This window comes from Fringilla coelebs (genome assembly GCF_963513975.1).
Source record: "Fringilla coelebs genome assembly, chromosome: 1".
Classification (NCBI taxonomy): domain Eukaryota; kingdom Metazoa; phylum Chordata; class Aves; order Passeriformes; family Fringillidae; genus Fringilla; species Fringilla coelebs.
The window spans coordinates 120,105,855-120,121,822 of record NC_140028.1 but is presented as its reverse complement, the minus strand read 5'-3'; the positions used below and the strand labels follow the sequence as shown (position 1 = coordinate 120,121,822).

Sequence of the window (15,968 nt, the reverse complement as noted above, 5' to 3'; positions counted from 1 at the left end):
CCCATTTTGATGTGGTTTTCCTGCACAAATGCAGTGTAAGATCTACTTGTCTTACAGGTTATTATCTCTGAGTGATGAAGAGCTGTAAAGCTCACTTCTTGTCTGGGCATAATTTAATATTTCAAGAGGCCATTTGCATTAACGGAAGTCAGCTAGCCCCTTTTCAATTATGAATTACTTTGTAAGAATAAGGAAAATTATGTGTTTTTCCTGCTAAGTATCCTTGTCCTTTGAGGATGCCTGTGAATTCTCAGAAAAGTTTATTCTTTAACTAAAGGTCAAAATTAAAACACTATCTCATAATTTTAGCTTTTGCAAGATCCTCTTTGCTTTCATCCATTTGTAGCTGTGCAGGTCTAACTTTGGGATTTAGATTACCCTTAGAGAAGATAAAGTGGGTTTGCTCATGAGAAAACTAATTAATAAAGCCATTTTAAATGAAGTTGAGTTCAGTTGATGACTTTTTGTTTTAATTGAATATAGTCGGATCCCAAAAACTTACATGGTTTAGGGAGAAGGATTACTCTTCAATTACTTTTCAGACATGCAGTTTGTGATGGGGTGGAAGACACTGAGAGTTTTGAGAAACAAAATGCATGGATCCACAGGGAGCAGAGGGCATCCACAGTGTGCTGCTGCAGAGGGCCATGCATTGGGCTTGCTGGGTGCCAGAGTGAGGAAGCCACAATAAAATTCATCTGCCTAAGGCAGAGCCCTTTTCTGAAGGTGTCTGGCGTCAGGCACCTCCTTGCCTTTTCCACTGCAGTCCTATGAGTGCAGCTGGTGCAGGGTCAGAGGTCTCTTCTGGAGGTGTCTCCACTGGGTGCTGGGATGTGGAAAGTGGGAGACTGGCTCTTAAAGGGATGGATGCCAGCTTGCTCCTGCCAGGGGCTCAGGCAGGAGCATTGGCACTTGTGGGGCAGGCAGAACCACCTTGGGCAAGCTGTGGGGCAGGTGGAACCACCTTGGGCAAGTTGCCTCTCTCCAGTGGAGCCGCCTTGCTGTTGTTTCCTATCTGGTGAGGGAATAATGTGTAGCAGGCACATGTGGCCTAATCTTCTCCTAACCGCACGCATTATCACATACCCAACAGTTGCTTCACAGTTGCTTGATATCAGTAACATTTCCTCCCTTATAAAAAGCGAAGGAGGAAACACAGTCAGCTTTTTTAAAGAGGAAACTGGGGCTTTGTTTGGTGTGGGCTGGGGCTGAGGGGCTGGATGCTCAATAGAGGGCACCACAGCACAGGCTGTCATTCGTCTCTCAGCTCCTCGGGTTTTTCCCTTGCTCTCGTGAGCTGTTGTAAATGGGCAGAGTAAATTTGTCGAAAACAAAATCGGAGTGTTAACCTTCCACACACATTCAAGTACGCATCTGTCATTGTATTAGGTTACAGTAGATACAGGAAATCTTTAGTTAGGATTAAGTTGTACTGTTCGGCCATATGTTGTTTTTCTCCAGCAGAACAGTGTATAATATATATAATAAAATCATGGTGAAGAAAACCAGATTTTGGACCTTGTCCAAATAACAAAAAACACATGCTTTTTTCTTTCGTAAATATTTTTGTCGTAACACAGGAAAAGAGAAATATTCCTCATAGTATCCAGCATTTCCTCAAAAATGACATTATTTCTTCTGCTTGTGATGTTTTTCAGTCTCGCTTCTTTAAAGGTCTAGAGATCACGAGCATTTACTGAAAGCTTACAAACAAAGATTCACGTGGCTGTGAATAAAAAATTACTTTATTATCTCTAATTCTAATGTAGAGCCTTATCTTGCAGCCCCCTTAATCACATAAGTAGTCATTATGCATGTGAGCAATCTGGCCAAGAGGAGTGAAATCTCTGACAAGTAATGACTGCTGATGGGATCAAGACTTGCAGGGTTTAGCCTTTCCTTCTTCTCGCATAGAAGGTCTGTTGTTCTCTTCAGTGTGCTCAGTCAGTTCACAGGAATGATTACCATGAGCCGTGACTCTGCAGCAGCGCTGATTTCCATCACTGTGAGCACAGCCCTGCCTGCAGTGGCTGCAGTGAAAGTGCAGAAGCAGCGCTGGGAGCTCTGCCTGCCGCGTCCAGACTGCGCACGCGCCCAGCCTCCGTGAACACATCCGAGTATTAATGTTGTGACGCTCCTCCCTCCCTTCTGCCTTTTTAATTTGTTAGGTGGCGGTTTGTAATTTTCATTTTTTAAGTCCTTGAAGCCAAGTCTAGGTTTTAAATGTCAAGGCCTTCACACAGTGAGCCCCCAGGACAGCAAATGCCCCCAGAGAGCAACTGCAGTACCAGCACTAAATACTGCTAGTACCATCTGGTGACAAATGTGTGGGTATTCCCTTGAAGAAAGAGTATTTTGAACAGGAAAGCATAACACTTACGGGGTAGTGCAGAATTTATTTTACATTTTGATTGCTTGAAGCTTGCAATTAAAAAGCAGTCTAACCTGTTGGTTCAGAGGGGGTGGGAAAAGCAGCAGTTATTTTTTAATGAAGAGAAAACAGAAATTCTTCAAGGGTACAACCAGGTAAAAGGTATTTGTGTATCTGCTTTCAGGATGGTTTTGGATGACTTGCAAAATGCATTGAGTGTTTGGTCTCAATGTGAACACATAGTGAACACACACATATACATATATGAGTGTGGGTGTGATTAGCTTTACGAACATCTTTCTATTTCTGCACCTTGGTTTCTCTTCACTCCCTTCACCTCCAGATGGCACTATGAAGCAGAAAAGAAAATTACTGTGAAATAATGAGTCCAATGTAAAGTAAAATTGGAAATTGAATTATAGCTGCAGAAAAAGGACAGTAGCCTTGAGGTCCTGATCAGTCTGTACTCTTATCACTTTTGTTTGCTGTTCCATGTGTTAGGTTACTGCCGAGTTAATAACAGTGCTTTAGCAGTTCAAGGCTTAGCAGAATTGTACTGGACATGAAATAAAGCTAAAATGAATTTGTGTCCAATATCATTGACATTAGTGCTCATTACTTCTCTGGTGTAATGCCTCAAACCATCTAAAATCAATTTTAAAGATTACCCGTTATTTTATAAAGAAAATAAAATACATTTCAAACAGCAACAGAGCTGTAAGTATAGTGTAATCTCATGAACAGTTAGTTACTCGTGTTTTCACTGGTTGGCAGGAAACTTTTGAAGGTATAGCAAGAGGAAAATCTGTGAAACTAAATGCCATTCACAGAATTTAATGACTTGGCTTTTTGCTGTGTTACTTGGCATTAGACACACAAATGTTAGAATTGCAGAAATGTGCATCTCCTCACGGTGCCTGAGAAAAACACTAACTGTAGTTACTCTACAGGAAGCTCCGGCGCATTATTTTTCTTTTGTTTTTCTTCTTTTTGTTGTTTTGTTGTTTTGGTTTTTTTTTTAAGAGAAGTAGAATACTTACTCTGCCACGTGCATAAATATAAAAGTGGATTTATTGTTTGGAATGATACCTCTACTTTTTGTTGCAATGTTTGTCTTTGTTTGGAATGTGCGTTTATCAAGAGTCAAGGCTGAAATCCTCTTTTAGTGGCTGCTGAATGATGGCTTTTCAAACTGTAATCATGAAGCTGTTGCTGTCAAGGTGTGTGGACCTGTAAATTCTGTTTTGAATCATTTTTACACAGCCTTTGCAGGATTTTAGACCACAAAGAAGTTTTTCTGTTAATACATTACCCACATACATTTTATAGACTTCTATTTGCTATTAAAATTGTGAGAATTCAGTATGGATTAAAAAGGCTTTCTCTGTGTGTGAAAAGTGTGCTTATTTTGAACTTCAGCAAAATCTGGTCTTTCTGAGACTCAATTTCACCCGCACCTGGCAGATCATTAGGGTTGTTGGAGGCATTTCCTGATTGGAAGGTGTCAGAGTTGGAGTTGTTTGGTTGAGGCTGTATGTTCACCTAGGCAGTGAAATGTGCAGGCACACAAGTATCTAGTGGTTTCACGTAGATATCTCTTACTACTTATTTTAATTTGACAGATTTTTATGGGCTTGAATGAAGCCAGAAATCCTTTGTGTGTTTATTAAATGTTATTGTAATCTTGGCTGCTTTAGAGAACAGTTTTCAGGACGTATTTGTGTTTAAAACGTTACAGTCCAAACACACCATTAATCTTATTGAAGAGAAGGAACTAATCAGTTACACTTTTCATTTTAGTCAGAGTACCTTTAAAATGCAATATTTCTTTCTGCTCTTACTAGTTCTTGCAGTAATGTCATCTCTTGTTTCCTGTTGCACAGCAATGACTTTTTTTGGTAAAAACTGTAGCCTAAACGGGTATAAATAGGTAAGTATTGAGTCTGAGTAGCTTTGAGATGTTTAAAGATATTTTAATAATTTTCTGTGGAGCATTCTTTGGCATGGTCATAACCTCTGATGTCTTTATTACACAAGTAAAATGATACACACAAATTGAAGAAGTTTGTTGTTAACCATTCTAAGATTTGTATAGTAAAGAATTCTTTCTTTAAAGAAATGTTGAAGAAAAGTTGTGTATCTTTTCTTTAAAAATAGAGACAATGATCCTCAATTCTCAGGCCTTGGAAAAGTCTCTCCACAACTTTCTGTGTTACAGGAATGTATTGTATTTTGTTTACTTTCATGTGTTTTAAGTAAATACTCTGTGCTAAATTTATTTGGAGGCTTAATTTAAAATATATATGAACCAAATTTTAAAAGCTATTTTTGAAAATAATAGCTGGAAATTAAATAAAATTTAAGAGTCCCTGAAAACTATCTGCAAGTAAATTAAAACCAGCATAACAGTGTAAATAATTTTGGCTAGTGTTGGCTCAGTTGTTGACAGGTATTCCAAAGCCCTGACGTTGCACATGTATGAAGTCTGGTCTGCCTACACACTGTCTCTCTACACACTTCTTTACTCCACCAAACAAATCGGTGACTTGCAATTTTTATAAAAACTTGGCTATTAAAAAAAAGAGAGAGACCAAATTTTTGTAAGAGTATATGCCTCCAACTGCCTAAAAATCATTAATTGATCCATGTGGTAATAGCAGATGGTTAAATGGAAGAAATGTCCTTGAAGTTATTCTAATAGCAGATGTGCCTCACTATTAGCTTCATGTTTTTACTCACCTAAAATTCCAAATAATGTAATAAGAAAGTAACATGCACCTAATCATTTTAATATGTTCATTGCCTTCTGTTACTGATTTAGGATTCATGTGAAAACTTTAAAAACAGAACATCATTTAGAATTTGTTCTGGGAAAACACTTTAGAATATATATATATGTGTGTGTGTGTAGGTTATATATAAACATTTGCCTTTTTTTCCTTTTCCAGGATCCTACAAGATGCATTATTGCTCTCAGATAGTAGGCTTCACCTCTTCCTACAGACTCAGCTAAGCCCAGAAGACATGGAGGCCTGTGTGTCTGGACAGACAAAATTCTCTGTTGCTGATGCGATTCTCAGTTTCGCCTCCCTGAACAGACGTTTTCCTATAGAAGATGAAGAGGAAAAAAAAGGAAAAAACGATGCAGACTCTGATTCAGAGAGGTGATTTCTGTATATCCTTACTTTCTGAGGTTATATATCCATACATACACACGCACATGCTTCACTTTTTTGTTGATGTAATACTAAGATAATGAAAAAATTAATTGACTGAGATTTTATTGAGCTGTGACAGCTCATCATAGAAGTCTTCACACACACCTCCACACTGAATTAATGAATGCAGTAGAAATTCAATTATCTGCATTCTGATTATGTGAATTTCATTTAGTCAGACTTGAATTATTCGCGTTTAAATTATCTTGCTAAAAAAATATCCAACTGCACTCCAAATGGCTAATTAAAAGTCCAAATTTCCTGTCTCTCTTTGTGACTGGAGATAATTAAAGTTCTCCTCTGTTACTCAGGCTTTGAGTGTGTTGTGAAAACCAATTTCCTCCTTTTATTTTTTTTTTTCCTTCCCCCCCTCTCCCCTTTTCTGCAGTTCATCCTCCGGGCTCGGACCTAGTGATGACAGCATTTCATGTGGATGTAAAGCAAGCCCAGCTTCTGAAGAATCATGAAAAATCATTCCTGTATTGCTACCTTAAGGACAGTACAGAGCAGTTCTGCTTTGTTTACTGGTTATTTGTACCACACAAGCAGGGCTGTCTGGTAACATGAATCTAAAAGACCCATTGTTAATGTAACCATATGTCCTTACAAAATACTCAAAACAGACCTATCTTTTTGGTGATTTTTATAAAATGTATCTTGGTGAAGGTCTACATGCTACCTATTTATGTTTTTGTGACTATTAAAATCTCAGTATTGGGTAAATCGTGCTCCTCTGACATGTGGCAGTTAAAATAATTCCTTCAGTGAGTGCGTGTCTCGGATTTAAAAAATAAAGATAACTTAATTCCTCATCTTAAAAGTTGATATATCATATCAAACATATTCAAAGCATCTTTTAGTCATTTGCATCAGAGAAGTTTCATCTTTAGAAGTCATTTGACATTGGTGATGAAATTACACACCCCACCAAGGTACTCACTTTTTAAAGTAGCTCAGCAACATCAGCAAAACAACATTGGTACAAACTATATGCTGCTGACAATTTGAGATATAAATACATCTTCCTCTGGTCTTTCTGTAGTGTTTATGGAAAGACTGGTTTTATCATGCGTAAGTACTGAAGGCAAAAATTCTTGAGCATGGTTGCTTGGAAGTTTAGAAATATAAATAAAAATTACATCATTTCTAGGCTTGCTGGAGATTCTCAGCTCCCAGGGAATTATGGATACTCATTCCTAGTGAAAATCCTGGATGAGGTCCATCAAAACCAATGGCTGAATTTTGCACTGACCTCGCTAGGGCCAGGACTTCACCCAGCATGTTTAACTCTAGGCATCTATATTTGAAGGTGCTGGCAGAGGTGTTTTAGTTCAGCAGCTGAAATGGGGAGTATCTCCCTCTGTGAGATGGTGATAATCACATAGCTGTAACACCCTGCATGGATGTGGCCCTCTCCACTCTCTGTGAGTTACAGGAGCTGCTTGATTTCATTGTGGCTGTAGTTACCACGTTGGAATATTGACTTTCTTCACAAACAAAAGGCAGGCTTGAACACAACTTCTTAACCACCAACACTTATTTTGATTAAACGTCAGTTTTGCTCTTTATTGTTCACAGCAGCTGCGTAGTGTCTTGTCCCAGATCCTGTCAAAGGAGTATGTTTCACTGTGGTGTTGTATTTATATTTGACATTTAACTGCTATTAAAAAGAGCTAGGGGGTCTGATCACCCTAGCAAAGCTCCCATTAACTTCAGTGCGGTAGTTACCGGCCTAGAAATGGATGTAAATACATGCCCCCTTTTTTTTTTTCCTTTTTCTTTTTAAAGAAAACTGTGGTTACTTTCAAAGAAGGAGCACTTTAAACATGTGAATTACAGAAACAATAGATTATTAAACAGACAACTAGTAAGGGGTAGCATAAACATGTTTGGGCATGTTTTTTTCTTTTAAAGCATCCAGCTGGGAATCTGTGTAATTTTAGAAACAGGTTTTAGTAGCCTGAGAATAACATCTCTTAGGTAACTACTTTAAGCCACTGTATTTTGTTGATGGTAGCACTTTGTAAGATAAATATCCTTGTTTCTTTTTGCTCGGTCTTACTGAATTGCACAAATGTATCTATTCACCATCTCAGTTTCCATGTGAATTAGCAGCAAGGCTATTTTTAATGTAAAAGTGATAATGTTTAACTAAAGCAACAAGTTATCACTAAAAGCAGCTTAAAAATAGCTGCTACTGCCAGTCAGAGATTTTCATTACTTGATTCTTTTTTCTATATTATTTTTAAGATGGCACATTACAAGAAAATTGTTTAGCAAATTTATTTAAAAGGTGGGAAAGATTTAAAAAGGAAAACTGGAATAATGTTGAGAAGAATATTTCCATTTTTATTTGAGACAATGTAGGTTTTTCTTTTGTTTTAAAAGATTGAGCTAAACTCTGGAAGCACTTTACAGTTCTGGCTTACTAACACATCCTCAGTACCTGACAAAAATTACAGAAACACAAGGTTTGGAGAGCCTTTGTGGCTAATTGTATTTTTTAATTCTAGGAGCTTATCAGTACACCAGCAAGTGTTTTCCAAATGAAGATGTTTCTGAAATAAATGTTTGTTTTCTAATAGCTCTATTGTTATTCTCTTATTTTCTTTGTCATTCTGTTAAAAAAATCTAAGACTGCTATAACTTTATTCTCAGCTTTGACAGAAATTTGTTCAAATATTTTTCTTTTGAATGTTGTTTGTGTAGCTAGCGTTAGTAGAATTTTTCTTCATAATGGGGGAGGGAAAGTACTCCATGCTCTCTAGTATGTCTCCATCATGTATCAGCTGTATATAATCACATATAAAGGCTTTAAGTATTTTGTTTCATTGGAACATTAAATGTAGCTTTTACAAATGTAAATGTTAAACAAAAAATAATTTTAATCCCTTTTTTTACTTTAATGATTTGGTAATTTTTCAGCACTATGACACACAGTTTGATCAGTTGCCACTGGTACTTTGATTCTCATTTTTTAGTTTTGAACTAAATGTTGACATTTCCTACTAGCTTTTTTTAAAAAACAGGATAATACCTAATTTATAAATTAGAAGTAGTAATCAGATTACATTATATCTAATTGCAATAATTCTGCATTCTGCATTCTTTTGCTTATAGCTTTACATCCTCATTTTTATGATGATTTCTTAAAAGCTTTTAAGTAATTAAATAAAACCAGTTACTTCTTTCTAGCTCATGTTTAAACCTGACAGTGAGGTTTCCTTTATTTCAATATCAATATCCTAATCACTTTATGACTTACCATGTGTGATTTAGTCTTCAGGTTTTTTTGTAATATGTGTAGATCTACATAACTATATGCATACATATATATATATATAGTATATATATACACACTATGTGTACACACACACACACCCTGTTGTGTTTGGGTTTTCATTTTACATTTGCTACAAAAAGAATAGCAAAGAAACTCCACAAAGATGTTGTATTTGGAGTGAAAATTGTTGTTTACATTGCAATGTATTTCTATAAGCACAGAGGGAAATTCACACTCTAAATCCCACACTGTAGAACAGTGCAAAATTTGGTGTCTGGGTATTTTTTTGACAGGCAACATACTAAATTTGTTTTCCAGATTAATATTTAAATTTTACATAATTACTATGAATTATTAAAACAAAAAATGTTTGTGACTTGCTCTGTTATACACGGTATGGATAAGAAGAAGAATAAATCTGTGTCGTTTCCCTATAATTGCAGGACTACGCTCAGGGCTAAGGACCGGGGCTTTTCTTTTCTTCCCTAGCTTTTACAAGGTGGCAAAAATATAAATAATAATTTCCAGTCTCAGGCTGATTTTTTTCATGAAAGGCCTAAACGCTTTAGGAAATTACTACACAGTTATTCTCTGCTTCGGTGTTAAAAATGCACCATAACGGGTTAAGTGGCTTCTTTACCTTCTGGAACAAAACCTCCTTAGAAATTAATTCAAGTGGCCTTGTAAAACAGAAATCGAACTGTGGCCTTTCGCTTTTGGCTAGCGAGGATGCTCCGCAGCCGCGGCTGTGGGAGCGTGTGCGCCCGCGGGGCTCCGCCGCCGCTACGAGCGGCGAGCGGGCGGGAGGACTTGAAAAAGGGAGAGGGGAAAAAAAGAACAAAACAGCCAACGGGGAGGGGGAAAGAGAAAAGGACGGCAGCATCCCAGATCGCGCTCCCCGCTGCGCCCCGGCCCGGCCCTTCCTCGCGCTCTGCCCTGCCTTGCCCCGGGGCCGCGGAGCGGAGCGCGGCCAGAGCCTTACCTGGCGCCGCCGCGCTCTCCGCCCCGCTCCGCCCCGCGCCCGCTGCTCAGGGAGCGGGGCCGCCCAGCCTTCATCCGGTAACTCGTGGCAACCGCAGCCCATGGCAACGGCGGAGGGGGAGCCGGGGCGGGGGCGGCCACAGCGCTGCCGCAGCGCTCCGGGCCTCCCTCCCTCCTTCCTTCCCTCCCTCCCTCCCTGCCGCCCCCGCGGAAGGAGGAGCCGCGCCCGCGCCGCTCCGCGCCCGCCGCCGGCCGCCAGGGGGCGCTGTGCGCCAGCGGGAGGCGCCGCCGGGCGGGGCCGGGGCGGAGCGGGCGCGGCCCCGCGGCGGGAGCGCGCTCCGGGTGTGGGGCTCTCCGCGGGGGCGGCCGGGCGGTTTTGGGTCATTTCTGGGTTTTCCTGCTCCCCACCGGCTCCCCTCGTCCCTGAGCTCCTCCCGCAGCCGCGCAGCTCCTCAGCCGGGCGAAACAGGGAGGCGCTCGCCGCGCTGGGGTGGGCGCAGCCGGCGGAGCGGGGGCATCACCTGCCGGCCCACGGGAAAGCCCCCGTGCACCGACCCCTGCAGCACCGCCGTATTTTGAAAGCACACGTTACTATTAATTAATTAATTCATTTGTATTTTTATACAAAGGCAGGCAGGGCCCCGCGCAGAGCCCAGGTGTGACATTGGCCGGCCTCGGTGGCAGGCAGGCTGCTCTTAAATGGAGGCCTTTCTGCGGAACAGCGAGAGCCAAAAGGCCTTGTGTCACCCAGTTATGTAAGACACAATCTCGCCTCAAAATGCACAATGAATCGGGAAGGATTTATGTAATTAATTGACCAGTCTTAACCTGTTATCGTGATGTAAGGAATTTGGAACTCATTAATTTGGGCCCTGACAGATTTCATATTAGAGCTGGCAAATATGGATTGAGCCTCTTATTCTTGTAGCAGCTGGAATTTCCATGACAGTGAGGATTAGTGAAGAAGACCTATTGCTCAAGTCAAACTGCCTCTTTTGTAATCAGCAGCCCTGCTCTGCATTAAAGGGGTAATGGGAAAGAGAAAAAAAATACGGAAAAAAAAGGAGGAATGTATTCATGGATGGAGCACAGCAAGGGAGGGGGAAGAGGGATTTATCTTGGACAGCACAGGCACCAGTGGGGTTTTCCCAGCTCCGTGGCAATGACAATGCCACAAAGGCAGCCCTGGGGTGGTGGAAAGGGAAAGTGCCTTTCCACCAGCCCAGGACAGGTCTGTGGTGTCACCATGGGCTTTGCTGTCTCTTGGGCTGACCTTCAGATGGACCCTCCCAGGAGCCACTGAGCACTTGGGGCTGCAGTGTCAGAGGTTCTGGGAACAGGGTCTGGGCTGCTGAGAGTTGGAGGGATTTAGGAAAAAAAGGGTTTGGTTCATGATCCTGGAGAAGGCAGGACTGGGAGGCCCTTCCTGTAAAGACAGGTACTGTGACACCCTCATAGCCTGGACTGTGACACCCTCCCTCGTGGGGAAAAGGATGCTTAGGGTGGGTGAGAGATCCAAGGACAAGGACAGGCCTCCATGCAGCCATGGCAAGGGTGACTGTGCATTATATGCCTCAAGTTCCCCAGTACAAAACCAAGAAAAAGTCCCTTTGTCTGCTGCTTTGTGACAACCTCTCAGTTTGGTTTTTCGTGGTGCCTGGCTGGGGAGTGCCCTCATCCCATTATCATTTCTTGGCATTGATGTGGTAGTAATAACATTGAGTGCAGTCTATATGGAAACAGTCTAGGAGCTCATATTTTCTCTCCCGGCAGCCTGTTAATGACTGCCCTGGTAGTGAATGCAGTTGTTAGCAATGACATTAAAAGGTTTTCATGAGGCCTCATCATATTTCTACATGCTAAGTGTTTACCTACTCTTGTGATAAACGCCATGCAGAAATGGAGGAGTGTTTTTCCTTTTCTCATTTTTTCCTTGCTTTATGCCATTTGGCACTTGAACATTTCCTCTTCACAACTGCTTAGATCCACCATTTGCTGCTGTGAGAAGGGAAAAGTCGTAAAACGTGTATGGACAGTAAAACCACAATTGTTTGCAAAGACTGTAAAGTAAAATGCAGATTAAAAAAACCTAAAGTGGCACTAAAATGTATTCAGTCCTAAATCTGGGGCAATAACTTGGATCATAGCTTTGATCTTCTTGTTGTAAAAACAAAACGAAACCAAACAAAAAAATCAGACTGATAGATTGCAATTGGATTGTTCTCTTTCAAAGAATGTATTTTGTCTTACTGTCTCCTGATACATTAAAAATTCTTGACACATGTCAACTATCTCATATTTTCCAAAAGGTAGGGGATGATTTATTGTTTATGACAGTACACCCAACTCAACCATTGTCTCACTCAGTTTTTATCTTTCCTTTTCTGATGATCAGGAGCAGCAAACCACCCAGGTACTGCTGCAGTTGTAGGTTTTGTCCAAATGTTCTTCTTGTTAAAATGTTGATCAGGCACATCTAATTTCCATGCTAAATGTGCCAGCATATGTCTGAGTTTAGAATTATTTCAAACAGCAATAAAAAACATTTTAAAGTTTAAATGGATACTGTAATTACAAGTATTTGCATGTTCTCTGATTTCTTCCCATGGTTATATTTAAAATATATGTTGGTGGTGGAACTTTCCTGTGATACCCATGATTTTGAGTGCTTGCAGAATTACTTCTAGTGTCTGCTTCTTTTTTGTTTTCTTTCTGTTTCTTTTTTTTTTTTCTTTTTTTTGGCTTGTAGATAAGAAAACAGCCCTCAGGTGAGATGAATATTTTGTCAGATTCTTACACTATTTTAATTCTTTGATGGTTATTCAGAAAGCAAGGAAAAAATTTTACAGGAAAAAGCCCCCCAGTTAGGCCTTCTGAACAAAAATGTATTTGCTTCAGATATTTTGTTACTTAGAACAGTACCAGAAGACTGATTTAGTCTTTGTGCAAATACTAAATGCAAATTTCACAGTAAAAGTGGTTAAGACGTATCAAGCACTGATTCAGATGAAGTCCATGATAAAAACTTTGTGCTGCTTGTGTGGAGGTTAAAAAATTCTGGTTTCTGAATGACGCTGAGAATAAAAATTACATTCTTGTTGGAACCAATAGGTGGCCTTTTTCAATGTGCTGTAGTAAATTTTTTCCTGAAAACAGAAAAATGTTTGCTTTGAGATAGAGAACATCTTAAAACAGTCATTTTCAAATACAGTGATTTTTTCGTTTGTTTGTTTCTGAAAGACAATATATAGGTGAACCTTTGGATTTATTTCCTGGTTTTGGTGTACTTGCATTAAGTCATGGTTCTTCATAGGCTCATAGAATGGGCTGGGTTGGAAGGGACATTACAGTTCCAAACCCCCTGCCATGGGTAGGGACATCTCCCACTAGACCAGGTTGCTTAAAGCTGCTTCCAACCTGGCCTTGAAAACTCCCATGGACGGGTTGTCAACAACTTCTCTGGGCAACCTGTTCCAGTGTTTCATCAGCCTCACAGGAAAGAATGTCTTCCTGATATCTAATCTTAACCCACATTTCAGTTTAAAGCGATTTCCTTTGTCCTACGGGATCAATAATAGTGATGATAAAGTGGACTACAAAGTCTATTCTTTCCTTTTTCATGTTCATGCTTTCAAAATGCCATATATTTCCAGTTTCTAAGACCTCTCATAAGTTCTTATTTCCTGTTATTTCACAGTTAATGAACACAGTTTCGAAAGAACAGTATCTCCTTCTGCTTCAGAAGGAGAGTACTTGTGATTTTTCTGAAGTCACTCTTCTGAGCCAAGTGTCAGAAATCTTGATTCTGTTTTATTTCCTATATAAGCAGTACATTCTTAAAAGGTTTCTGCAAGGAAAAGGCAGTCAGCAGCCATAGGTGGCCAGGCCTCTTAAAAGCCTGGGTCAGATGAGGGTGTTAAAAACTTGAAAATGCAGCCCTGAGTTATTCATAACGCTCCTCACTTATGCCTGGATGAGGTATTTTAGCAGCTTATTCTTTAAACTATGCATTTCTGGAGATGCGATTATTTTTTGGAGTTGATTGGTTTTTGATAAATTTTGGGCTTGTGTTTTTATCCCTGTGTGTGGATAAGAACAGTCAGTGTAGAGCTGAGAGCTGGGCAGGTTTCCTAGGAGAGAGGCACCACCCTATTTCTGTCTTGCCCCTGCAGTCTGCTTTCAGCATATGCTGGCAACCCCTATCCAAGAGTAGATTCAGAGTCCCAGGACCTGCTGGTTTGAACCAGTTCTTACTTTTCTTGAAGGCAGTGGCTGTCAGGCAGTAACGTAGAACTTGGTCTGGACCAGCACTCATCCCATGAAATTGGGCTTTAAGTAGAATCCTCAGTGTGGGACGGGAGTTCACCCACAGTGTTCCTGTGTTCCCATTTGTGTCTGCACAACACTTTTTACTTCCGATGGTCATTTGAGAACTTTGTGTGTTGAACTGTGAGACTGAGGCACTAAAAGTGTGGGAATAGCTTTTCTTAGAAGCTAATACTGACCAAGGGAGTTTGGTTCCTAAATAAATTTAGTTACTCTGGCTTGCTCCCTGAAGAAGCCAATCACTCCTCTGATGTGCAAGAGCCTTGGGAGCCCTGGTCCTAGGACAGAAAAGTAACCATATGAATGTCCACCTTGGGACATTCTTGTAGCCCTAAGAAATGACTTTGTTGGAAGAGTAACTTCTTTATATAAGATAGCTTCTTAATTTTTGGCAAGAAATGCCCTTTAAGTGCTGTTTATATTAGTCTTTTTTATTACTATTTCTTGCTCTCTAAAAGGCTCAAAACTGTTGCTGCTTCTAATCATCTAAGGCATTGGGAGAGGAGGTGAGATATGAGTGTCTGTCCATAAAATGTTGCCAATTTGGTCACACACAAAAAGAAGTCTGAAAGTAAGTTTGGCTCCTGGATGGTTTGAGTTTTGCTGGGAAATCAACATCCACCTTGGCACCAGAGCCCACACATCATGGGCTGGATATAGGAAGTTAATAATTTGTCTGTGTTTATGATAAAGCTTTCCTGTCCAGAGTCTCAAAGTCTTTTGTGATGAGGAATTAATTCAGCCTTACAATAAACAGGATCTACTCTTTTTACAGCTGAGGAAACTGAGGAACAGTAAGGTGACCACAGTACAGGACATCTCTCTCAGATGAGGGAGGAGCAGTGTTCCTCCTGCTGCTGGGCTCCACTGGATTACCTGCTGCTAGGGATGAAGTGCCATGCTCCTTCTGAAAATCTCACCCCCAGCTGCCAGCACAAAGCACTCCAGAGAGGTAGCAGGGGGGTCCCACTTTTTGATATTTGACTTGACACCTGAAAGGGATTTGCTTTTTGCTTCCCAGCACCATGCACTTGGAAACCAAACTCCTTCTGGCATCTATTGCATTTAATTTTGAGCTAATTATCTTTTGGGCTGCAGCATTCATAACAGAGATTTATGCCAATTTTGGAAAAAGTGAGTTACTCACTCTTCTCACTAATTAAAAAACAGGAAGTGAGAAGAGAGAGGTAGTTGGGGTACCTTGTTTAGCTTGGTTAAATAAGCAGGACTGACAGGATTTTCTCTAAGGGATACTTGCAGAAGTGCTATGATCTTGTTGATATTAGATGGCGTTATCACTGGAACTGGACTGAAGGAAGCAGAACTGATGTTGACTAAAAAGTATAGGAAAGATTGATTTTGGCCAGATCTTTCAGTCTTTATTCATCCATCCATGGCTCTAGTTATTAAAACAATTTGGAACTGCTAGCATGAGTAAAGACCATTGGTCTAAGTGAGCACTGGACACTTCCTTTTCCACAGCTGTGTTGCCTGTTCAGCTGATTTCAGCAGACCTCCTCTCCATGTAAGTTTATTTTGATGGTGGGATGTATGACCCGGCCTTTCATAAGTAAAAAAAAATTCTCAAAAATTGACATGACATGCAAGCACTATAGGTAAATATAATTTTCTAGATTACAACAACCCATTTGATTAAATCCAAGCAGAATCTTTTAATGTTCATATTTTGCTTTCTGACCAGATTTTTTTTCTTGGGGTAATGACAGAGACGTCACCAGAAGGCTCTTCAAGCTTATCCTTGAGTCTGTATTGTTTGTAGAAAGTGACG

General features: G+C 40.3%; 1 protein-coding gene across 5 annotated transcripts in view; it reads left to right on the top strand.

The window, feature by feature from the left end:
• The window catches only part of SNX10 (sorting nexin 10), a 40,738-nt gene extending 32,565 nt beyond the window's left edge, over positions 1-8,173 (top strand). For all 5 annotated transcript variants that reach the window (XM_084201033.1, XM_084201030.1, XM_084201031.1 and 2 more), the window contains 2 exons: positions 5,320-5,535; positions 5,978-8,173. In XM_084201033.1, the coding sequence (XP_084057159.1) occupies positions 5,320-5,535; positions 5,978-6,056 (295 nt within the window). In that variant the 3' untranslated portion in view covers positions 6,057-8,173. The remainder of the gene's footprint in view (positions 1-5,319; positions 5,536-5,977) is intronic.
• The last annotated feature ends 7,795 nt before the right edge of the window (positions 8,174-15,968 follow it).